At 42.6% G+C, this 24,891-nt stretch overlaps 1 protein-coding gene across 1 annotated transcript in view; it reads left to right on the top strand.

The window, feature by feature from the left end:
• Window positions 1-21,312: 21,312 nt before the first annotated feature.
• LOC138884902 (uncharacterized) overlaps window positions 21,313-24,891 on the top strand; it is a 53,635-nt gene continuing 50,056 nt past the window's right edge. Inside the window, exons 1-4 of the mRNA XM_070165766.1 lie at window positions 21,313-22,056; window positions 22,393-22,589; window positions 23,192-23,368; window positions 23,480-23,701. Coding sequence (XP_070021867.1) covers window positions 21,313-22,056; window positions 22,393-22,589; window positions 23,192-23,368; window positions 23,480-23,701 — 1,340 coding nt within the window. The remainder of the gene's footprint in view (window positions 22,057-22,392; window positions 22,590-23,191; window positions 23,369-23,479; window positions 23,702-24,891) is intronic.

The following is a 24,891-nucleotide window of genomic DNA, read 5'->3' as shown; positions in this document are numbered from 1 at the left end:
TTGACCATGTCAGAATGCATTCATTCTTTTTCCGTCTATAAGGGCTAGTTGCTCATAACGACTTTTTACCCACTCTGCGTCGTCAAGCTCAGCTTCTTGTATGATCCGTAGGGAATGAATTTCTACCTCAATGGGAATGACAGCCTCTGTACCGTAAACCAGCATATAGGGGGTTGCCTCAGTTGATGTGCGGGCTGTGGTGCGATACCCTAATAGAGCAAATGATAACTTCTTGTGCCACTGTCTGTGATTCTTTATCATTTTCCTCAATATCTTCTTGATATTCTTGTTGGCGGCTTCTACAGCTCCATTCATCTGAGGTTTGTAGGATGTGGAATTATTGTGTTTGATCTTGAAAGTTTTGCACATAGATTTTACCAAGTCGCAGTTGAGGTTGGAGCCATTATCAGTAATAAATGACTTTGGAATTCCGAATCGATAAACAATGCGGTCGCGAACAAAGTCTGCCATGACTTTCTTAGTCACTGCTTTGTAAGATGCTGCTTCGACCCATTTGGTGAAATAGTCGATGGCTACTAGGATAAATATGTTTCCGTTGGAAGCAGTATGCTCGATTGGTCCAATAACGTCCATTCCCTAGGCGGCGAACGACCGCAGTGAGCTTGTTGTTTTAAGCTCGCTTGAATGTACCTTTATCATGTCTGTATGTATCTGATAGCGGTGGCATTTTCGGACATACTAGATGCAGTCCGTCTCCATAATCATCCAAAAGTAACCAGCCCGAAGTATCTTCTTTGCTAAGACAAAACCGTTCATATGTGGACCGCAGGTCCCACATGAATTTCCTCTAATAGCCTAGATGCTTCCTTTACGTCGATACATCTTAATAATCCTAAATAGGGAGTCCTCCTATACAGGATTCCTCCGCTGTGAAATAAGTTGTTGGACAATCTCCGAAGTGTGCATTTCTGTGTAGGATTCGCAAGCTCCGGTTACTCTCTTTTTGCTAAATATTCCTTGATATCATGAAACCAAGGCTTTCCGTCTGCTTCCTCTTCAACATGGGCACAATAACCTGGATGATTATGGATTTTCACCGGGATGGGATCAATGAAATTCTTGTCGGGATGCTGTATCATAGATGACAGGGTAGCCAATGCATCGGCGAACTCATTATGGATTCTGGGAATATGCTGGAATTCTATTATCGTGAACCTTTTTCTCAATTCCTATACGTGGTGCATATACGGGAGTATTTTGGAGTTCTTAGTCATCCATTCTCCTCGTACCTGACATATAAGCAATTCTGAATCTCCAATCACCCGCAACTTTTGAACGTTCATGTCAATGGCCATTTTGAGTCCTAAGATGCAGGCTTCATACTCGGCTATATTGTTGGTGAAGGGGAATAATGCTGACCGATTTCTTATATTAGGACTGCTCCTATGCCAACTCCTTTGAAGTTTGCTTCTCCATCGAAGAACATTCTCCAACCATCATAGGATTCCGCAATGTCTTCTCCTATGAATGATACTCTTAATCAGGAAAACACATTTTCAAGGGTTCGTATCCTCTATCCACGGGGTTTTCAGCAAGGTGGTCTGCCAGTGTCTGTCCCTTGACCGCTTTCTGACTTACGTAAACAATATCAAACTCACTTAACATGATTTGCCACTTGGCTAACTTGCCGTTGGGCATGAGCTTATGAAAGATGTACTTCAAGGGGTTCATTCTCGATATGAGATATGTAGTATAGACACAGAAGTAATGTCTCAGCTTCTGAGCTACCCAAGTTAAAGCACAATAGGTGTGTTCTAATAGAGAATACCAGGCCTCGTATGGGGTGAACTTGTTACTGAGATAATAAATGACTTGTTCCTTCCTCCCTGTTTTATCTTGCTGCCCCAGAACGCAACCGAAAGCTCCATCTAACACTGCAAGGTAGAGTAATAAGGGTCTACCTAGCTCGGGCGGGACTAAGACTAGTGGTGTTGACATGTACTCCTTGATTTTGTCGAAGGCCTTTTGGCAGTCATCGGTCCATTTGGTGGCGGCATCCTTCTTTAACATCTTAAAGATTGATTCACAGATAACTGTAGACTATGCTATGAATCGGCGGATATAGTTAAGCCTTCCCAAGAAACTCATCACATCCTTCTTGTTCCTTGGCGGTGGTAGTTCTTGAATGACTTTGACTTTTGATGGGTCCAGTTCTATTCCTCAGCGGCTCACAATAAAGCCAAGCAATTTCCTAGCAGGAACCCCAAGTATGCACTTTTCGGGGTTTAGTTTCAGGTTGTATCTCTGCAGTCTATTGAAGAACTTCCTCAGATCTTCTATGTGGTCAGTGGCCTTCTTGAATTTGACAATAACATCATCCACATATACTTCTATCTCCTTATGTATCATATCATGGAAAATGGTAGGCATGGCCCTCATGTAAGTGGCCCCTGCATTCTTCAGGCCGAATGACATCATCTTTTAATAATACACTCCCCACAGCGTAATGAAAGCCGTTTTCTCAACATCTTCTTCATCCATCCAGATCTGATGATAACCATCGAAGCAATTTACGAATGACTGTAGCTCGTTCTTGGCGCAATTGTCAATCAGGATGTTTATATTTGGCAAAGGGAAGTCGTCTTTCGGACTAGCCCGGTTGAGATCCCGGTAGTCGACACAGACTCTGACCTTCCCATCCTTCTTTGGCACTGGCACAATGTTGGCTAGCCATGTCGAATATTCTACTACCCTGAGAACATTAGAGTTGATCTGCTTGGTGACTTCTTCCTTGATTCTCATATCAGGCTTGAACTTTCTGAGCTTTTGCTTCACCGGTGGACACATTGGATCGGTTGGCAGTTTGTGGGCCACAATAGACGTACTCAGACCAGTTATGTCATCATACGACCAGGCGAATATATCCTCATACTCCTTTAGAAATTCTGTGTATTCTTTCTTCTCTGATGGCGATAGGTGAATGCTGATTCGCATTTCCTTGACGTTTTCTGCATCTCCCACGTTGACAATTTCGGTCTCGTCTAGGTTGGACTTAGGTTTGTTCTCAAAGTTCTCAACTTCTTTGACAATCTCATCAGGTATGTCATCTTCCTCTGAATCCATGTTTGTTTGTTGCGTTGTCTCATTGTATGTCACAGTCATTGGTTCATCAAGACAAGTAATAGTAATGCTGTATTGGTAAAGCAAGAAGAGAAAATGATAGCAATAAATATTAATTCATAAGAAAAATCAAAATGCTTTTGATAAATTAAGTAACGATTTTGAACATCGAAGATCTTATTGCGGGAATTGAAAAATGCGAAAAGAAAATCATTTAGTAGATAAAACAGTGAGTAATGCTTGTTTTAGCCTTGCTAACCCGAGGCTCGTCGGGTTTTGGTTGTGCTGATGGTCCAACTCTTGAGACGTGTTCCTCTTCTCATAACCTGTATGGAAGGGACTTCCTCCCCCTCCTCCTCGAGAATAACGCAATAGTCCATATCAATATCCTCTAGAAACAAGTTCTTCACTGCTGCAAGTACTTCTTCTTCATCTGACCTATAAATAATGTCGGCCTATTGGAAGGTATGCTCCAGATGCGGTATTGGCTACTCTAGTGGGTAGTAAGGACCGCGCCATGGTGGTGACCAACTATTGAATTCTTCCCAGGTGTATTCATATCCCAAACCGAAGGTAGTGCCATGTTTCTTGAGTTTTATGGGTTTAGAGAATCCTTGGAGGTTCTTGTTGAGCTCTTTGCTAGGTTCGTACCCACTCCAACTCAGTATACTCTAAATTTTGCTATCCCACCATTTGTCTTTGTCGATAGCATTGACCCGCTCAATGTGGTGGTAAGTTTCTCCACCCAGCTTCCTTATTCCCTCGATCGCCGGAATGGTCTGGCGACTGTATATAAGGTTGCTACCGTCGTCGTGAATGATCACTTCCTGGTGATTCCATTCGAACATTACTGCCTGATGCAACATTGATGCTACGGCCCCAGCAGTATGAATCCATGGCCGTCCCAGTAGCAAGTTGTAAGATGCTGGTACATCTATTACCTGGAAATCAACCTCGAACCAGGTTGGTCCCATCTGCAGGCATAGACTAATCTCACCAATGGTGGACCTCTGAGAACCATCGAATGCTTTCACATTGATTGCTCCATCATTTATCTCATGCATCCCTTTACCCAATTTCTTGAGTGTTACCAGCGGACAAATGTTAAGACTGGGACCTCCATCGATCATGATTCTGGTGATGAAATAATCTTCCCATTGCACGGTGATGTGCAATGCTTTGTTGTGCCCTAGCCCTTTAGGTGGCAGCTCGTCCTCATAAAAGGTGATCTTATGGCTTTCCAGCACTTGTCCTACCGTATTAGTCACTTCCCCGCTAGTGATGCTACTTGGTATGTACGCTTTATTTAGCACCTTTAACAAAGCATTCTTGTGCGTTTTAGAATTTTGCAGCAAAGAGAGAATGGATATTTGTGTTGGCATCTTGTTTAACTGGTCGATGATCGGATACTCCTTAGCCTGTATTTTCCTCCAAAGGTCGTTCGGACCTGTATCAATTAGGGGCGGCCAATTGGAGGCCTGCTTTCTTGATTCAGCTAGATGTTTAGAGGTATAGACTCTACCAGTTCTTGTCATACCCTATGCTACAAAAGTTTCTCCAATCCTGACCTTGCCGTTCCTTCTCCCCTCGGCTGTATAGTCCCAGGGTACAACATTTGTATAGAATGGTGGCATGGTAGACATCGCCACTAAGATCGTCACAGCCACCCTCACTTCGAATAGAATATGTGCCTTGGGTGGCAGGACTGCAACCTCAAATGGTGCGGGTGCATTTACCGGAGACACGAATTCAACCTCAATTGGTGATGGTGCCTTTGCAGATAGCGCTACTTCAAACCAAGAGGTATAGACATATTCACCTCAGTGTCCTCAGACAGTTAGATCTGGACTATGATTGGATTGAGAGTAATTGTTGGTTTCTTTGGGTCATCACCTTCTGCGATCAGCCCGATTGATCCCTCGGGATACCAGTCATCTTATACTTCAATCATGTGGATACCTCCATCTTTATGGTCTGGTAGAGGGTTGTTGCAGACGTTTGGAGCGGGTTCCTTTGCCACGATGATCTTGTTATCAATCAAAGACTGTATCTTCGATGGTGTGCCCTTTCATGCCGGAGTGGTATGCACAAGACTTGTTTGGGTTAACCCACTAAGAAGGATTCTCAGGGGTTGCAGTAGGGATGAAAGGTGATATAACCAGCAGCTTTGAGCTTCTCATACAGCTGGTCGATAGGTTCAGCGATGGCTGTATATTTTTATGGAGGTCTGCGATCAAAATTTGGTCGGGGTCTAGTGAAATTTTGGCGTGCAGGGGGTGATTGATAGTGAGATGGTTGAGTATTATAAGTTTGGTAGACATGAGCGGGTTGGGGGTATCTAGGTGAAGTAGATTGGTACGTAGGAGGTGGAGATGACTGGTAAGTTGGTGGAGGAGCTTGGTATTAGGGTGCTTGGTAATTTGGGGGTGGCTGGTATGTGAGTGGAGGTGTTGGGCAAGCTTGGTATTTAAAGGGAGACTTGTTCCTTTGTGCAACCATCAAGGCCCCTATGTCCCTTTTCTTGGACACACCACCGGACTGTAAAGCCTTATTCGTAGCTTGTAAGGCCTCGAAATTTGTAACCATACCACTTTTAATACCTTCTTCAATTCTTTCACCTAATTTGATAATGTTGGATAACTTGTGGTTCTCAATCATCATCAGCCGTTCATAGTACTGCGGGTCTTGAGCCCGGACAAAGAACTTGTTCATTTGCTCCTCCTCTAAGGCGAGTCTGACCTTAGCAGCTTCGGACCTCCAGCGAGTAGCATACTCGCGGAACATCTCTGTGGGCTTCTTCTTCAAATTCTGGATATAGAACACGTCTAGTGCATTCTCTATATTAAACCTGAATCTATCCATAAATTCAGATGCCATGCCTACCCAACTTGACCACTTCTTGGAATCTTGGCTAATGTACCAAGATAATGCATCTCCTTTCAAACTCCTCATGAACAGCTTCATGCAAATCCTTTCATCCTTCCCTACTCCAACCAATTTGTCGCAATATGTCCTCAGATGGACCTTTGGATCACCCATACCATCAAATATTTCAAACTTGGGAGGTTTGTACCCCTCAGACAGTTTGACATCAGGCTATATGCAAAGGTCCTCATAGTTCAGCCCCTAGATTCTTTTGTTTCCCTCAATGCCCTGAATCCGGATGGTCAGTTTCTTAAGTTCCTCAACCAAGTTCCTAATAAGCAGATCTTTTTCATCAAACTCAGGTGTGCTTGAAATAGGTTGGGTGGAGTGCGACATGGTCTCCACGTAGATAGGAGTGTTATGATGGCCTGGTGTATGGGTGTGGAAATGGTCGTTTGTGTAGTTCTGAGGTACTAGGATGAGTAGTGGAGTGTTGTTTGGGGTATGACAGGTGTTACATTGGTTCTTTGTGGAGCAGCGTGATGGTGAGGCACGGGGTGATTCAGCTATTTTGGGATATTTGAGGAGGTGTAGGGTTTTGAGCATTGGGAAAGTTGATATTTGGGGGTTTGAGGGAAAATGACAAGTTTGCCAGATTTCGAACCTGATCGAGCTCTTCCTGAAATTTCAACAGTTTATGTTCAAGTTGTGACACATTTTTGTTAGGAACCTGAATACCCTGGCCATCAGTGGCCTTTACCCGTTCAGTTGTGTTCTCCTTCTTGATGTTGTTTAAATCTTTCATTTTATACTTGCCTTTGTTCTTGCCTTTAGAGGGACTAAGGGGAGGAGTGGGTGGAGGGCCCTGAATCTTGTGAAATAAGATGATAATGCCAGAGTGCACGAACTAACCTTTGGGAAGGGGAATAATAAAAACAAAAATAAAACAAAAGATAATCAAGTCAGTGAGGATTATAAAAAGTATTGCAATATTTAAATACATAGTGCGAGAATGTAAATCGTGTCCTAATTTGGGAACCTCTTTGTGCCCGAGGTAGGCCTAGTGACAAAAAGATTTGGAAAACTTTGAATGCCAATGAATGCTTTATTTCATAATATAAAAATAGACAAATCCCAAAACGATACTAAGATAATAATAAGTCACTACTGGCGCTTGGCCTTATTACATTTGGAAAGCGAGTAAACCTAATCTATTTGGCGTCAGAAGGACCTTCCTAAGGTTGAATGCTCTCATTGATCAAATCCTCCAGTTCACGTAGGTTCACCAGTAAAAATGCATTTGCCAGGTGTTCTCCTTCGTTTCCCTCAGTGTTCAGGCAGTCGGTGACTCTCTTCCTCACTTTTCCTTCCAATTCCAGCAGATTGTATTCCAAATATTCCACCTTTTTGCTAGCTTTGGCGGCCCTCTCTTTCCACTCATTGATTTGGTCATTCGATGGAAGACTCTTCCACCAGTCTAACAAGAGTGGGGGCGTGCTAACCATACCGAAACTGGGGACCTCGTGCCTCATTTTCTGCAAAACAAAAGGGTTAGACCCTACCTCCACCGGACTCGACTATTTATACATTTATGATTAGCACATCGACATTTAATTCTCAAAATTAATGCACAAAACGTGGTTGCGTCCGTTGGGATTATGGAAAACCCGATGGACTTTGGATATGTATTTATCTTAAAGGATCATTATGTGGACAACATAACTGATCCAACTAGGTTTGACCATGATGCATGCACAATTTAAATAGAGTAAGGTTTCTATAGGGTTTTAGACTAGTACCCATGAGCGGACAACTCAAAGGGGAAGGCACGGAACTGTCGACTGCACCGCTGATCGACTAGTTTTACCGCAAATAAGCCATTCCAAATTTTTGGGGGTAATGATATAGGAAGGGCGCAACCACTCATCAAGCGTTGCTATAGTATTTGTTTGGCACGAGTGGAGTATGATGTTGAGCATGATTATGCAATAATTAAAAGCATGTTGATATGTATTTTCACGTTAAGAAAGCGATAAATACAACAGTTTTATAATTTAAAGCAGTTATAAAGGAAGGAAACAAGAAAGATATGTCAGTTTTGCAGTGAAGAATAAATTAAATGCTTAAAGAAATTAAACAAATAATTGCACATAGGGAGGGTACAAATTCACAAAAAAGGGTATGAAATGGTAAAAGCCTAAATATCCCCAGCAAAGTCGTCATGCTGTCGCGCCCCCTTTTTCTCGTGAAATCGGGTTTATTACATTTTTTGGTTGGGACAACTCTTTCCCTTTGGAAAGGGGGTTTGCATTTTTGAAGAGTCGCCATCTAACGATTTTAAGGTGCGTTAGGGCACATATAGGGTTCATTTATAACTACGTTTGGTAACTAGAGACAAGGTAAGGGCTTGGAATTATCCTAAGGGGAAGGTGTTAGGCACCCCTCAAGATCCACTAGTGTGGTTCCCGGCCAAACAGTTTTTGTGAATTTGTACAAGTAGCAAATAAACAAGTATGGCTCAAATATTAGGGGATTTAAGTTTAAGTACACAGATATTTGGAAAGCAGTTAATGAAAAGCAAGATTTTGAAAAGAATTACAATCTAAGCATATTCAGGAATGTAAAGGGGGTGTCCTAGGTTTGTTTATAAGATGGATCACATCAATGCAATACCCGGTACGAAACTCCTTAAAGAGGGGATACACGTGGTATTAACGCACTGGTAATCATATCCATATCTATACTTTCCCGCCCCGTGAAGGTAATTAAAGCGAGGGTTGGTCTCGACTCTTATTGCATGTTGTTACCCGTCCCTTCCTATCAGTCCCAGAGGAATTTAGGACTCCTATCCTATAAGAAGGGGGTTCTAGGCATGCCTTCCAGTTCAAAGGTAAAATAGTAAAGCGACATATAATAAACAAGTAGGACTTCAACTAAAGGGAGCATGGAATACAAATGAAATGCTCAAATATACCTCCACACACAGTACACATAAACAACGTGACTCATATACAATTAAGGTCTAAATTCAGATCCTAAGCATGGTATCTAAGTGATAATAACATAGTCAGATTTATGACATAACTCAAATAGGAAGTCCTAATCAGGCTTGACTACTGATTTTAACATGCGGACAGTCAAACAGTAATCACAAAGATGGTTCTGATTTTATTTTAAGTTGATTACCTAAGATTTGCCTAAGCGTAAAATATTATGCAACAGTTATCAGAATTGTTAAAGCAGTTTAGAAATTATTTCACCTAAACACATGTTGTTCTAAATGTTGCATAGATTGCAGGGATTGTGACCGGTTTCACTTAAATGGGATAATCAAACATGAGACTGTTTTATGTCCTTTTTTCATGCATCGGTAGTTTAACTAGGTATGACTGAGCGAGTGTGAACAAGATCCTAAAATAGGGTATCTAACGTGCACATATGAAAAATACAGAATGATTGCAGAATTCCTAAAACATGATTTCTAAATGCCCAAAGAGTTACAACATGACTTTAAGAAGTGCAGGAGCAACAGTTTTATGCTAATGTTGTTATTTAGCCTAAAGCAGGATTTCTAAGTTGTAAAGTGATGCTAAATAAGATGCTGAAATAGTAAACCTAAGAACATGGTATCTAATGCATGACATGCTTTGAATGGGTTGATCTTACACATGGATTCTAATGCACATATAGGAAATGTAAACCTAAGACATGGTTGCTACCCATTGATGTTGATAGCATATATCACTACCCTCCCCTTTTCACTAGCCAGCCCCAATACTTATTTACAACAGATTATTACAGACCAATACTGAAATGAATTAAGTAGAAAAGAAAAATAAAAAGTAAAAAGTTACACTATAGAAATCCTGAAGACAGGCCCAGATTCTCAACACCTGATTAGGACTTCCTTTCCGAGTTATGTAATAAATCACCTCAAATGTCAAGATTGTTCCATAGACTTTCTCACATCTAGGTGTGTCAGAGTTCCCTAAAGACCTCAAGGGATCCCGGGCAGTGCTCACACCCAAATTTCATAGCCAAGATAGAGTAAGTGAAGTGTGGAAAGGCCAGCTTTCATGTGTCCTAGTTCAGAAAGAATTCAAGGGTCCCAAGGCAAGGCTCACACAAAAGGAGCAAAATTTATTGGTCTAAGAGTAAAGTGAGAGTGCTTGGCATAGGTTTAAAAGAGTTGAGTTGGAAACAGTTTTGACAATGATTAGTTTGAAATAGGTTTTGGAAGCAATAAAAGAGTTTGCCTTAGTGAAAACCCGTTTGAGGAAGAAAACAAACAGGACAATCAGCAACTCAAAACCAAATCAACATACATAGTTCAAACACAAATAGGAAAAGGAGGAATTGGGGACAAGTAGTTCATATGTGAAAGCATATTTGCACACAGGTTAACACTAGAGAAGTACTACAGAACTTAAATAGTCACAACAATATTCTATCACAAAGAGTTCATGCCAGGAGCTTAACAGTATTAGATTAAGGGGTGCTAAAGAGAGTTACACATTAGGTTTAGAGGGAAGTATTCAGGACCACATAGTAACTAGGTGTCATGAACACATTCTTATAATGTATTGGGGGTTAGTGGGTAGGGAAAAATAGTAGTAGAAAATGTAAGAAAGCAGTAGACATGCTGAGTTACAGGGAAGGGATAATCACATGGCAAAATAGGCATGCTAATTGCAAAGGAGATAGTAGGACCACAAGTAGGAGCATAAGAGAAACAAAAGGAAGTGCAATACAAATAGAGACATATTGTTTTGGATGCTGTAAGTTAAACTGAAAACATACAAGTAAAATGAGAGAATAAGTGTAGAGTGATGAGTGAAGAGCAGTACAATGAAGGGAAGTAGAGCAGTAGTGTGTAAAGTAGTAGAACAATATAGCGGTAGAGCAATGTAATCACTTAGTTTTGGCTTGCAGCGGACTGAGTATCAAGTAAATAACAAGAGAAGCAAGAGAGTATGTATGTGTGTAAGAGAGAGTTCAGAATAGTGGAATTGTTCCTCTCATGCTAAAGAGAGGGTAGAGTATTTATAGCTTGAGAACATGCAGGAAAATAAGGTAATAAGTACTGACTTGGCACAATTATAGAAATAATACAAATCAGAATCAATTAAAGACCCGGACTCCTTTTAATTTGGGAGTCATAGTTCAAACGGGTACAAGTTGTATCAAATAAGGAAAAGAATTACTTATAAGACTGATTTTACCATAATAGGAGTAGTAAAAGCATGTAGCATGTAATAAGGACTAAGTACAGAATATTTTCAAGTAAGAAAAGTACACGTTAGATAACTAACAACATATTTGTGCACATAAATTAGGTAGAGTACAATTATAATTCTGAAAGTTAGTTCAAAGAATCACGAATAAGATTGAAAATCATAGGGAATCAACACTACTAAGGAAAGTATCACAAAAGTAAGGAAGCAATTCGAAAAATCAGTACAGAATTACAAGGAAAATACACAAAATTAGAGATTCAGGGTAGATATCGCAGGTCTAGGGAGATTACACAAAAATCAATATAAATTATTATGTGAACAATCAATAAAACAAATAGTCGGACCTATTAAACGATAAATAACATGTGTTGAACAAAATCAGAGAAACCCTAAGAACAAATTAGAGCAGGAAACACAAGAGCATATAAAACATACATGAAAGCTAGAATGTTCATGAGAGACATGCAAACACATCGCAAACAGACTCAAACTTCAAATCGAACCCATAAGTATTAGGGTTTCTTATCAAAAATGAATCGAGCAAAAGGAAAAACTCAGGTGATGTTTAAACATGCTAAAAATCACAAAATAATTGCTAAAAATCAGAAATAAGTCGTTTTTGCAAAAGGGTTTTAAAACCCTAGTCTGGAAAATGAGGAAATCGTTTGAAATCAGAGAAATCTTTTGAGGAAAACAGGTGAGAACCTTAAAAGGCACATAGATCCTTTACAGATCTAAAAAAATTGGAGGATTTAAAGCTAGGGGTTCCAGAGAAAACCCAAAAGAGGAGAAGAGAGCTTAAAATATCACCGGCCTTTGGCCAGAAAATGTAGAGATCATATTCGAACGACCATAGGCGGCCGGAAAGCATGTCATGAGACCGGAGATGGGAGTGGACCACCTCAGGGTCACTTGAGAGCCTCAACAGGTGACACAGGTGTGAAAGACAGATCCATAAGGTCGATGAGAGGTGGAAACTTCATGGTTTCCGGTAAGGAGATGGCCGGAGAGGGGAGAGACAAAGCTCAGGAGACGAAGGTCCTGGAGAAAGTTGAGAGGATTCCGAGAAACGGGTGAGAAGTGAGACGGGGGAAAAATGAGAAAGGGGGGTAGTCGTTTAGGGGTTAATATGGTAAGTATTAATCTGGGTCGTTGATTTGAATTAATCAATGGCTCAGATCAAACGAGGGTTGGGCAGGGTAAGATTTTAAGTTTGGGTTGGGTAACTGGGATAGTTTATTGGGTTAGGGGTCTGGGTTAATTAAGCTAGAATTGAAATTTAAAAATGGTTAGTTGTTAAATACCACATAAAAATAGATAAATAATTTATAAAAATGGTTAATAATTATAAAAAATGAAATTGATGCTTAATAAACTAAATTAAAATGATTAATTAGTATTAAAAATATAAATGACAAATTATTGAGTAAAAACATAGCATAAAATATATAATCAGGCCATAACTGCAAAGTCATTGCATTTATCACCATATCGTGCCAATTTGGCTAATTTGTGAAATAAATTTGGTTTCAATAGGATCAAAAATGATATATTAAATCAAGGAATGCTTTTGAAATCATCTGCATTGCAATTTATAATTAATTATTAGAGATAAAAATACTGGATAAATAAAAAATGAATTAGTAAAATATGAGGAAAATTATAGAAATATACCAATTGTTATGAAAACCTAATTTTGATGGTCTATATGCAAATTTAAAATTATTTGAGGAAAAATTGGGTAGCAACACCAGTGTATCACCTTGGGGTACTCCTGTCTTGTTTGTGAATAAAAAGGATGGTTCTATGTGTATGTGTATTGATTATCGCCAGTTGAACAAGGTTATAGTGAAGAACCGCTAACCTTTGCCTCATATTGATGATCTATTTGATGAGATTCAGGGCACACGGGTATTTTCTAAGAATGATTTGCGCTCAGGTTACCATCAGTTGAAGATTCAGGAGCCAGATATCCCGAAGACTGCTTTCAGGACTCAGTATGGTCATTTTGAGTTCCTTGTCATGTCATTTGGGTTGACCAATGCCCCAGCAGCCTTTATACATTTGATGCATAGTGTGTTTCAGCCGTATCTCGACTCGTTCATCATTATCTTTGTTGATGATATTCTGGTTTATTCCCGGAATTGGAAAGAGCATGAGCAGCACCTGAGGACTGTGCTTCAGACTCTGAGAGAGAAGAAGTTATATGCTAAGTTCTCGAAATGTGATTTTTGGTTGGATTCAGTGGCATTCTTAGGCCACGTGGTATCAAGTTATGGTATTCAGGTGGATCCGAAGAAGATAAAAGTCGTGCAGAGTTGGCCCAGACCATCCTCAGCTACCTATATCCGCAGTTTCCTTGGCTTACTGGGCTACTACCATCGTTTTGTGGAGGGGTTTTCATCGATTGTAGCCCCTATGACTAGGTTGACCCAGAAGGGTGCTCCGTTCTAGTGGACGAAGGAGTGTGAGGCGAGCTTTCAGAAGCTCAAGACAGCTTTGACTATAGCCCCAATTTTGATACTGCCTACTAGTTCGGGGTCTTATACGGTTTATTGTGATGCCTCAAAGATTGGCCTTGGAGTGGTGTTAATGCAGGATGGTAGGATGATTGCCTACGTGTCCAGACAGTTGAAGGTACATGAGAAGAACTATCTGGTCCACAACCTTGAGTTAGCTGTCATTGTGCACGCCCTGAAGATCTGGAGCCATTATTTATACGGCGTGCCTTGTGATATTTATACTGACCATCGGAGCTTGCAGCACCTGTTCAAGCAAAAAGATCTAAATTTGCGTTGGAGGAGGTGGTTAAAGTTGCTGAAGGATGATGATATCACTGTTTTGTATCACCTAGGCAAGGCCAATGTGGTGGCCGATGCCTTGAGTAGCCAGGAAGAGAGTCTGGGGAATTTGGCTTATTTACCAGTATCAGAAAGGCCTATGGTGATGGATGTTCAAGCCTTAGCCAGCCAGTTTGTGAGATTGGAGCGGCAGTATGATGACCCTCAATTGCTTGTCCTCAAGGACAAGGTAAAACACAGTGATGCCAGAGATGTGACTATAGGTGATGATGGGGTATTGAGGATGCAGGGTCGGAATTATGTACCCAATGTTGATAGGCTTCGAGAGTTGATTCTAGAGGAGGCCCATAGTTCGCGGTATTCCATCCATCCGGGTGTCGCGAAGATGTATCAGAATTTGAGGCAACACTACTAGTGGAGGTAGATGAAGAAAGATATAGTTGGATTTGTAGCTCGGCGCCTCAACTGTCAGCAGGTGAAGTATGAGCACCAGAGACCAGGTGGGTTGCTTCAGCAGATAGAGATTCCGGAGTGGAAGTGGGAGCGGATCACCATGGACTTTGTAGTTGGGCTCCCACGGACTTTAAAAAAGTTCGATGCTATTTGGGTGATTGTGGATCGATTGACCAAGGCCGATCATTTCATTCTTGTGTGTACTACTTATTCTTCTGAGCGGTTGGCGGAGATTTATATCCGGGAGATTGTTCGTATGCATGGTATTCTAGTGTCCATCATTTCAGATAGAGGCACACAGTTCACATTACGGTTCTGGGGGCCGTTTAGTATGAGTTGGGTACTCGGGTGGAGTTAAGTATAACATTTCACCCTTAAATGGACGAATAGTCCGAGCACATTATTCAGATTCTTGAGGATATGCTTCGTGCATGTGTGATTGAGTTTGGAGGGTCTTAGGATCAGTTTTTTGCCATTGACGGAGTTTGCTTACAACAACAGCTATCAGTCCAGCATTCAGATGGCACAGTAAGAGGCTTTATATGGTAGGTGGTATAGATCCCCGATGGGCTAGTTTGAGCTGGGTAAGACTAGATTATTGGGCACAGACTTAGTTCAAGATGCTTTGGAGAATGTTAAGGTGATTCAGGAAAGATTCTGTACAACCCAGTCCAGATAGAAGAGTTACGCGGACCAGAAGGTTCGTGATGTTTCCTATATGGTTGGAGAGCGGGTTCTACTTCGGGTTTCGCCTATGAAGGGCGTTATGAGATTTGGGAAGAAAGGGAAGTTGAGTCCGAGGTTTATTGGCCCTTTTGAGATATTGAGGCGTGTTAGGGAGGTTGCTTATGAGCTTGCCTTACCTCCCAGTTTGGCAGGAGTTCATCCGGTATTTCATGTTTCGATGCTCCATAGGTATCACGGTGATCTATCGCATGTGTTGGATTTCAATTTAGTCCAATTGGACAAGGATATATCTTATATTGAGGAGCCAGTGGAAATATTGGATAGGCATGTTAGAAAGCTGAGGTCAAAGAACATTGCTATAGTGAAGGTTCAGTGGCCGGGTCATCCGGTCTAGGAGGCGACATGGGAGACCGAGCAGGATATGCGCAGCCATTACCCTCATCTTTTCACTACTTCAGGTATGTCTCTATGCTCGTTCTAGGAAGAACGAATGTTTAAGTGTAGGAGGATGTGACGACCCGACCGGTTGTCTTAAGAATTTACGCCTCAATCCCCTATTAACTGCTTTCCCCATGTTTATTTATGCTATTTTGAATTGTTGGGATGTTTGGTTGTGAGTTTCGGAGAGTTTTGGGACATTTAGTCCCTAAATGAGAGCTTAAGTGTTGGAGAATTGACCGTAGTCAGAACAGTGTGAAAATGGCCTCTGAATGGAAATATGATGGTTCTGTTAGCTTCGTTGGGAGATTTCGGGCTTAGGGGCGTGTTTGGATTGTGTTTTGGAGGTCCGTCGCTATTTTAGGCTTGAAATGCCGAAAGTTGAATTTTTAAAGTTTCTGATTTGATAGTGAGATTTTGATCCGAGGGTCGTAATGGAATTCCAGAAGTTGGAGTAGCTCCGTAGTGTTTAATGTGACGTGTGCGCAAAATTTTAGGTCATTCGGACGAGGTTTGATAGACTTTTTGATCAAAAGCATATTTTTAGAGTTTTTGGAATTCTTAGGCTTGAATCCGACGAAAAATAGGTATTTTGATGTTGTTTTGAGCGTTCCAAAGGTTGGAATAAGTTTGAATGACGTTTTAGGATTGGTTGTCAGGTTTGGTTGAGGTCCCGGGGACCTCGGTTGTGTTTCGGATGCTCAACGGGCCATTTTTGGACTTAGAGGATTGCAGAAAATGCAGCAGGTCTCCAGTTCTGGTTTCCTTCTTCGCGTTCGCGAGTGGGGTCTCGCGTTCCTGAAGAGGAGATGGGGCTGGTGGAAGGTTAACGCTTCGCGTTCGGGAAGGAGGGGGAAGTTTTCTACCGCGTTCGCGACAGGGGCATCGCGTTCGCGATGAAGGAAATCTGGGCCAAGCGCAGTTGTGCTTCGCGAACGCGATGGTCCTTCTGCGTTCGCGAAGAAGGATTTACCTGGGCAAATATAAAATTTCAAAGTCGAGGGTTTAGCCATTTTTGTGAAAACTAAAGCGTGGGAGCTCGGATTTGAGCGAGGTTTTGAGGGATTTTAAGAGATATCTATTGGGTAATGATTCTTAACTCCTTTTTGCTTGTAACCCATTAATCCAAACATGAATTCATCATTTAATTTCGGATTGGAGATGAAAATTGGGGAAAAGTTGGAAGAAAGTTCTTAGACCTAGAATTCGACTTTTGATTGGGAATTAGACCTTAGATTTGGATAATTTTGGTATGCATGAACTCGTGAGAGTGTGAGGATTCTGAAAATATAAATTTTACCCGATTCTGAGATGTGGGCCCGAGGGGCGTTTTGGTTATTTTACCTAATTTCACGTATTAACTTAGAATTTAATTGTAGAATAGTTACTTGATGCGTTATTTACCTTATGAAATGGAATTGAATAGATTTGGGCCATTTGGAGTCGAGTACTCGTGGCAAGAGCGTGGTTCCAGGTTGAATTGAGCTGGTTCGAGGTAAGTGACTTGTCTAACCTTGTGTGGGGGACCTTCCCCTTAGGATTTGGTATATTTGATATTTGAAATGTAACGACCCGACTAGTCATTTTGCCTTTTAGAACCCCATTCCCTTAAATAAAACTTCCCGCGCTTGCTTTAGCTAATTTACGACTTGCGGGGATAGTGGGTTCTGGATTTGGAAGAGTTTGGAGTGAAATATGCCTATTTAATTCTTTAGGATTTTCTTAAAAGTCTAAGTTTGACTTTGGTCAATATTTTGAGAAAACAGACCCAGATTCATGATTTGACGGTCTCGGAGAGTCTGTAGAAAAATACGGGACTTGCGCTTATGCCCAGAATCGAATTTCGAGGTCCCTAGCCCGAGTAATGAATTTTTATCAAAACTTATTAATCTGAAGTTTTAAAGATTTAAAGAAACTAATTAATGATTTATTCCATGGGTATCGGGATCGTATGTTGGTTCTAGAGCCCGGTACAGGTCCGATATATCATTTAAGACTTGCCCACAAAATTTGGTGTCAATCCGAGTAGTTTTAGGGCGTTTCAGCTTGTTAGAGGAAAATTAAGGACTTAAAATTCATAAGTTTGATTCATTTGGTTTTAGGGGGTGACTCTTAGATTTAACATTGTTTTGGGCGTTCTGAAGGTTCGAGTAGGTCCGTCTCGTGATTTCAGACTTATCGGTATGCTCGGGCAGGGCCCGGGAGCCCCGAGCGTCAACAAAACGAGGCTCGAGTGAAGTTGAGAATTTGGAGAAATGCTGAAGCATCTGCTTCTGTCATAACCGCACCTGCGGTTGGGAGACCGTAGGAGCGGTCATAGCCTCGCAGATGCGGCCCAGAGATGGCCAGGCCAAACCGCAGAAGCGTCTCCTTAGCTGCAGAATCGCTTCGCAGATGCGTCTTCAAAGCCGCAGAAGCGGTCCCAGCCCTTTTAGCCAATTCCGCAGATGCGGCCTCCCCTCGTAGATGCGGTCCCCTAACTGCAGATGCAGAAACTGCTGAAGCAGTGAGCTTCATTTAAGTCGAGCTCCAACCATTTTTGACCATTTGGCACTCGGGTATTTAGCGATTTTGGAGCTCTTGAGAAGGTATTTTCACATAGCATCGTGAGGTAAGTTCATTCCCCTTATTTCTAAGCTTAACAATCGAGATTTGGATAGATTAACACCTAAAGATTTGGAGAAATCAAGGGTTAGAGCCAGACTTAGGGTTTTAATAAAACTTAGATTTTACCACGAAATTGGTTATAAAATGGATTAGAAATCATATATTATTTATCCTTAGGTTATAGAGAAAAACTTCCTTCGGAAAATTTCGGAATCCGAGCACGTGGGCCCGGGGTCGAATTTTAGGAAACTTGTATTAATGGTTGGGAAATGGCCTAAATAGCTAGAATTTGGTCTTGTGAACTTATATTGACTAGTTCCTACCTCATTTAACTAGTTTTGGATCGTTCGGCACTAAATTGAGAGTTTGGGCTCGTTCTTGGTATTGGAAGTGCACTTTGGAGCGAGGTCAGTCTCCTTTCTAACCTTGTAAGAGGGAATTGTCCCCATAGGTGTAATAATTGAGTAAATTGCTGCTAAATGCGGGGGCTACGTATGCACTAGGTGATGAGAGCCCGTGCGTAGCTACTATTATGTTAATTTTTCGGGTAGTCTAGGACCCGTATCATGTTATATTTGTGAATGTCTCTATATTTTCTTGCTAATGTGATCACCTAGGCCATGCTACAGACTTGGGAAGGAATATAAGCGAATGTATACACTTGTTGGACACTTGTATGAATTTACTTGGAATTAAATGCGCATTTATGTGTTTTCTTGATATTAATTGATATTTGTGGATCAAGCCGATCGCCTCGGTAGAAATAGATGCATCTATGGATCACACCATTCGACCCTCTAGCAGTGCACAATTATTTTTCTGTTGGATCGGGACGTCGACCTCGGCATAATGTGCGCATGATATATATATATGTGAAATCTTATCCATGACTTGTTCTGCTAAATACTTGAAATGAATACGGTTAACAGTAAATTGTGAAGAACGTGACTTATTACCTCGTGCTATTATATTACCTGACTAGTAAGTGTCACGTCGACGTCTCATCTCTACTTTTTTGAGGTTAGACGACATACTTACTGGGTACATATTGTTTATGTACTCATGCTACACTTCTGTACTTAATTGTACAAGATCTGAGGCAGGTATATCTGGCTATCAGACTGGTGCACGCCCCTGATTCATAGACCGAGACTTCCATTGAGAGCTGCTCCCTTCCTGTGCTGTTCAACAGCTTGATGGGATCTTTCTTTACTTTTGCTATCTATTCTATCCCGGACAGTATGATAGTATTATTCTTTTGTACATTCTACTAGTTGCCCACTTCTTGTGACACCAGGTCTTGGCACACACATTAGTAAACAGTTCTTTTGGGTTGTATAATTATTATTAAATATTGCTTATCATCATCTATTTTAACTGCAAATTAAGAAATGTTGTAACCGATTTAGGTAAGTAAAATAAGAATTTACTAATACTTACCCGTTGGCTTACCTGACAACGGTGTTAGGCGCCATCACGATCTATTATGGAAATGGTTCGTGACAACATAGCATCAGAGCACTAGGTTCGCGTAGGTCTCACAAGTCATGGGTAAACCTAATAGAGTCTTATGGATCAGTACGGAGACGTCTGTATTTATCTAAGAGAGGTTATAGGGTGTTAGGAAAACCTACACTTTATTTATTTCCTATCGTGAAGTGGTTGGTATACTAAATTTCCCTCTTTTATTCACTCACAAATGGTGAGGACACGCACGGGCCGATGTTCCAGACCCGGGAGGAGCTGCCCCCCGGTTGCTAGAGGCCGAGACAGAGGTCGTGGGAGGGCATCGGCCCGAGGTAGGGGACTAGGGGATCCCAGAGTTATCCCAATGGTACCACCAACAGATCCTGCGAGAGATCCTATTATCGAGGAGCAGGGCGAGGTGCCCGCAACTGAGTCTACCCCGGCAGACTTTATGACAGCACCGGGATTCCAGGAGATCATGGGCTGTATGCTGCAGTTCATGGATTTTATGACTTAGGCTTGTTTATTTCCAGCAGATCTCAGGATCCTGGTCATACAACTGTAGTGTATCAGACTCCAGGTGCACTACCCGTATATGGGGCTCAGCTAGTTGCTGTAGTGGCACCCCAGCCCAGACCAGTTGCGGATGGCGACTCACAGAAGTTATTGGCTAGATAGACTAGGCTTCACCCTCCGATCTTCGGGGGTGAGCGTCATGAGGATGCCTAGGACTTCATAGATAGGTGCAGGGACAGCCTGCACAACATGAGGATATTGGAGTCGCATGGAGTTGACTTCACTACTTTTCAGCTTGAGGGTAGGGCCCGTAGATGGTGGCAGTCCTATGTTCTAGGCAGGACAACAGGTTCTCCTCCCATCACTTGGGGGCAGTTCGCACAGTTATTCTTGGATATGTACATTCCACCCTCTGAGAGGGAAGAGCTACGGTATCAGTTTGAGCATCTTGAGCAGGGTCAGATGTCGGTGACCGATTATGAGGCGAAGTTTTTTGAGTTATCTCGCCATGCACTCATGATACTTCCCACAGATGTAGAAAGAGTGTGGAGATTTGTTTTGGGGTTGCACCTCGGTATTTGATCTGGCATGGCCCGAGAGGTGGAGATAGGTACAGAGTATCAGCTAGTGGTAGAGATTGCTCGCAGGATTGAGGGATATTGCCAGAGAGGTAGAGAGCAGATGCAGTAGGATACGAGGGCTAGATTCTCCTGAGAGTTCAGAGGTGCCCCGACTAGGGGTAGAGGTCAGTTTGGGAGGGGTTAGCCCAGCAGGCCCCCATATTCAGCACCACCTCCTACTTAGGGTGCTTCAGCGCATCCTTCTTTTAGCGCCATGCTAGAGAGCTTGTATCACCCGCCAGCTATTCAGGGTTCCTCTGGGGGGTATTTAGGTCCTCAGGGCTCTTCTGATTCTTATTTCAGTGCTATGCCAGAGAGTTCCTACCATCCACCAGCTAATCAGGCTTTTTCTAGTGGGTCTACAGGCCATCAGGGTCAACCATCAGGGTAGCAGGCCGCCGTACCGCGGGGTTGTTTCGAGTGCGGAGATCTTGGCCATATGAGGAGGTACTTCCCTAGGCTTTGGGGAAAGGCAGTCATCAGGGTCAACAACCTATGATTTTAGCATCGGCTGTCTCGCCACCTAGAGGTAGAGGGAAGATGGGTAGGGGTCGTCCCAAAGGTGGAGTCCAGGCAGGGAGAGGTCAGCCAACTATTGCTCAATCTGGTGGAGGCCAGGTAGCCGGTGCTCTAGCTAGATTCTATACCTTTCCAGCTAGGCCAGATGCATTGGCCTCATATGCCGTCATCACAGGTATTATTTCTATCAGTGCTAGAGATGCTTCGGTATTATTTGATACAGGGTCTACTTATTCATATGTATCATCTATGTTTGCTCATTTCCTGGTTATTTCACTTGAGCCTTTGGACATTCCTGTTTATGTGTCCACCCATGTGGGCGATTCAGTCATAGTGGATCGGATCTACGGATCCTGTGTGGTCACATTCTGTGGTTTTGAGACTAGTGAAAATCTCATGTTGCTTGATATGATCGACTTTGAGATCATCCTGGGCATGGATTGGATATCCCCACATCACGCCGTCCTAGATTGCCATGCCAAAACTGTTACTTTAGCGATGTCGGGGTTGCCAAGGTTAGAATGGAAGGGTTCCACAGTGGATACATCTAGTCGGGTTATCTCTTTCCTGAAGACTCGGCAAATGGTTAAGAAGGGATATTTGGCTTATTTGGCTTATGTTCGAGACACCACCGCAGAGTCTTCGATGATTGATTTAGTTCCAGTATTTCGAGAGTTCGCCGATGTGTTTTCTTCTGATCTTCCTGGAATGCCACCAGATCGTGATATTGATTTCTGCATTGATTTGGCTCCAGGCACCCAGCCTGTATCTATCCCACCATATCATATGGCTCCGAGAGAGTTGAAGGAGTTGAAGGAGCAGCTTGAGGAGTTGCTAGAAAAGGGGTTTGTTAGACCCAGTGTATCTCATTGGGGTGCAGCAGTGTTATTTGTGAAGAAGAAGAAGGATGGAACTATGCGGATGTGCATTGATTACCGCCAATTGAACAAAGTCACCATCAAGAACAAGTATCCGTTGCCTCGTATCGATGATTTGTTTGACCAGTTGCAGGGTGCTAGGGTGTTCTCCAAGATTGACTTGAGGTCAGGGTATCATCAGCTGAAGATTCGGAACTCAGATGTTCCGAAGACTACATTCCAGACTAGATATGGCCATTATGAGTTCCTGGTGATGTCCTTTGGCTTGACTAATGCCCCAACTGCATTCATCGACTTGATGAACAGGGTATTCAGGCCTTACATTGATTCATTTGTCGTCGTCTTCATTGGCGACATCTTGATATACTCCCGGAGCCTGGGGGAGCACGAGCAGCATTTGGGGGTAGTGCTTCAAACCTTGTGAGAGTAGAAGCTATATGCTAAGTTCTCCAAGTGTGAGTTCTGGCTAGAGTCAGTGGCATTCTTGGGGCATATTGTGTCAGGAGAGGGTATTAAGGTGGACCTCAAGAAGATTGAGGCAGTTTAGAGTTGGCCACGTCCAACTTCGGTGACTGAGATTAGGAGTTTCCTGGGGTTAGCAGGTTACTACAGACGATTCGTGCAGGGCTTTTCCTCTATTGCATCACCTCTGACTAGATTGACCCAGAAGGGTGCTCCTTTCCATTGTGAGGTGAGCTTTTAGAAGCTTAAGACAACCTTGACTATAGCACCAGTCCTTTGTTGCCTTCTGGTTCAGGGATGTATACGATATATTGCGACGCTTTGCACATTGGATTGGGATGTGTATTGATGCAGGAGGGGTGATTTATTGCCTATGCTTCACGCCAGCTGAAGATTCATGAGAAGAATTATTCTGTGCACGATCTAGAGTTGGTCGCGATCGTTCATGCCCTTAAGATATGGAGGCATTATCTGTATGGGGTGCCATGTGAGGTTTATACGGATCATCGCAGCTTACAGCATTTATTCAAATATAGGGATCTTAATTTGAGACATCGCAGGTGGCTTGAGTTACTAAAGGATTATGACATCACCATTCAGTATCATCCATGTAAGGCAAATGTGGTCACGGATGCCTTAAGCAGAAAGGCAGAGAGTATGGGAAGCTTGGCATTCATTCCAATAGAGGAGAGACCACTAGCTTTGGACATTCAGTCCTTGGCTAACAGACTTGTGAGGTTGGACATTTCGTAGCCCAGTCGAGTCCTTGCGTGTGTTGTTGCTCAGTCTTCATTATTGGGGCAGATCAAGGCCTGGTAGTTTAATGATCCACATTTGGCGGTTCTCAGAGAGACGGTACTTCAGGGAGGTTCCAAGGAGGTTTCTATGGGCGAGGATGGTGTTTTACGACTCCAGGGTCGTCTATGTGTTCCTAATGTTGATGGTCTGAAGGAGAGGATTCTAGAAGAGGCACACAGTTCGCGGTATTCCGTTCATCCAGGAGCTACAAAGATGTATCGTGACTTGAGACAATATTATTGGTGGCGGATGATGAAGAAGGACATAGTGGAGTATGTGGCTAGGTGTTTGAATTGCCAGCAGGTCAAGTATGAACACCAGAGGCCGGGTGGCCTACTTCAGCCGATGCCTATACCAGAGTGGAAGTGGGAGGGCATTACCATGGATTTCGTAGTTGGGTTGCTGCGGACTTTGCGGAAGTTTGATTCATTGTGGGTCATTGTCGATAGATTGGCCAAGTCGTCACACTTCATACCGGTGGTGACTACTTATACTTCGGAGAAACTGACTTAGATTTACATTCGGGAGATAGTCTGGTTGCACGGTGTGCCTGTTTCCATCATATCAAATAGAGGCCCTCAGTTCACTTCACATTTCTGGAGAGCTGTTCAGGGTGAGTTGGGGACCCGCATGGAGCTTAGCACATCATTTCATCCACAGACCGACGGGCAGTCAGAGCGGAAAATTTAGATTTTGGAGGGCATGCTCAGAGCATGTGTGATTGACTTTGGAGGGCAGTGGGATCATTTCTTGCCCTTGGCGGAGTTTGCGTACAACAACAGCTATCAGTCCAGCATAGAGATGGCTCCATACGAGGCTTTATATGGTCGACGTTGCCGTTCTCCTATCACGTGGTTTGATCCTGGTGAGGCTAAGTTATACGGTACAGGTTTGGTACAGGATTCCTTAGACAAGGTAAAGTTGATTCAGGAAAGTCTTCGCACAGCTTAGTCCAGACAAAAGAGCTACGCGGATCAGAAGGCGCGTGATGTATCATTCATGGTTGGCGAGAAGGTCCTCTTGAAAGTCTAGCCAATGAAGGGCGTTATGAGATTCGGGAAGAAAGGCAAGCTGAGCCCAAGGTTTATTGGCCCATTTGAGGTGTTGAGGCGAGTTGGGGAGGTTTCTTACGAGCTTGATTTACCTCCCAGATTATCGGAAGTTCATCCAGTTTTTCATGTATCGATGCTTCGGAAGTATCATGACGACCTGTCCGATGTGTTAGACTTCAGTACTATTCAACTGGATGAGAGTTTGGGTTATGAGGAGGAGCCAGTTGCCATTATTGATAGACAGGATCGCCAGTTGAGGTCCAAGAGGATTTCTGTGGTGAGGGTCTAGTAGAGGGACCAACTAGTCAAGGAGGTGACCTGGGAGTCCGAGGAGGACATGCTTAGCAGATATCCACATTTATTCAGCAGTTCAGGTACTTTTCTATGTCCGTTCGAGGACGGACGTTTGT

The sequence above is a fragment of the Nicotiana sylvestris genome, chromosome 2, assembly GCF_000393655.2.
Source record: "Nicotiana sylvestris chromosome 2, ASM39365v2, whole genome shotgun sequence".
Lineage (NCBI taxonomy): Eukaryota > Viridiplantae > Streptophyta > Magnoliopsida > Solanales > Solanaceae > Nicotiana > Nicotiana sylvestris.
This window is presented reverse-complemented; position numbering and strand designations above follow the sequence as displayed.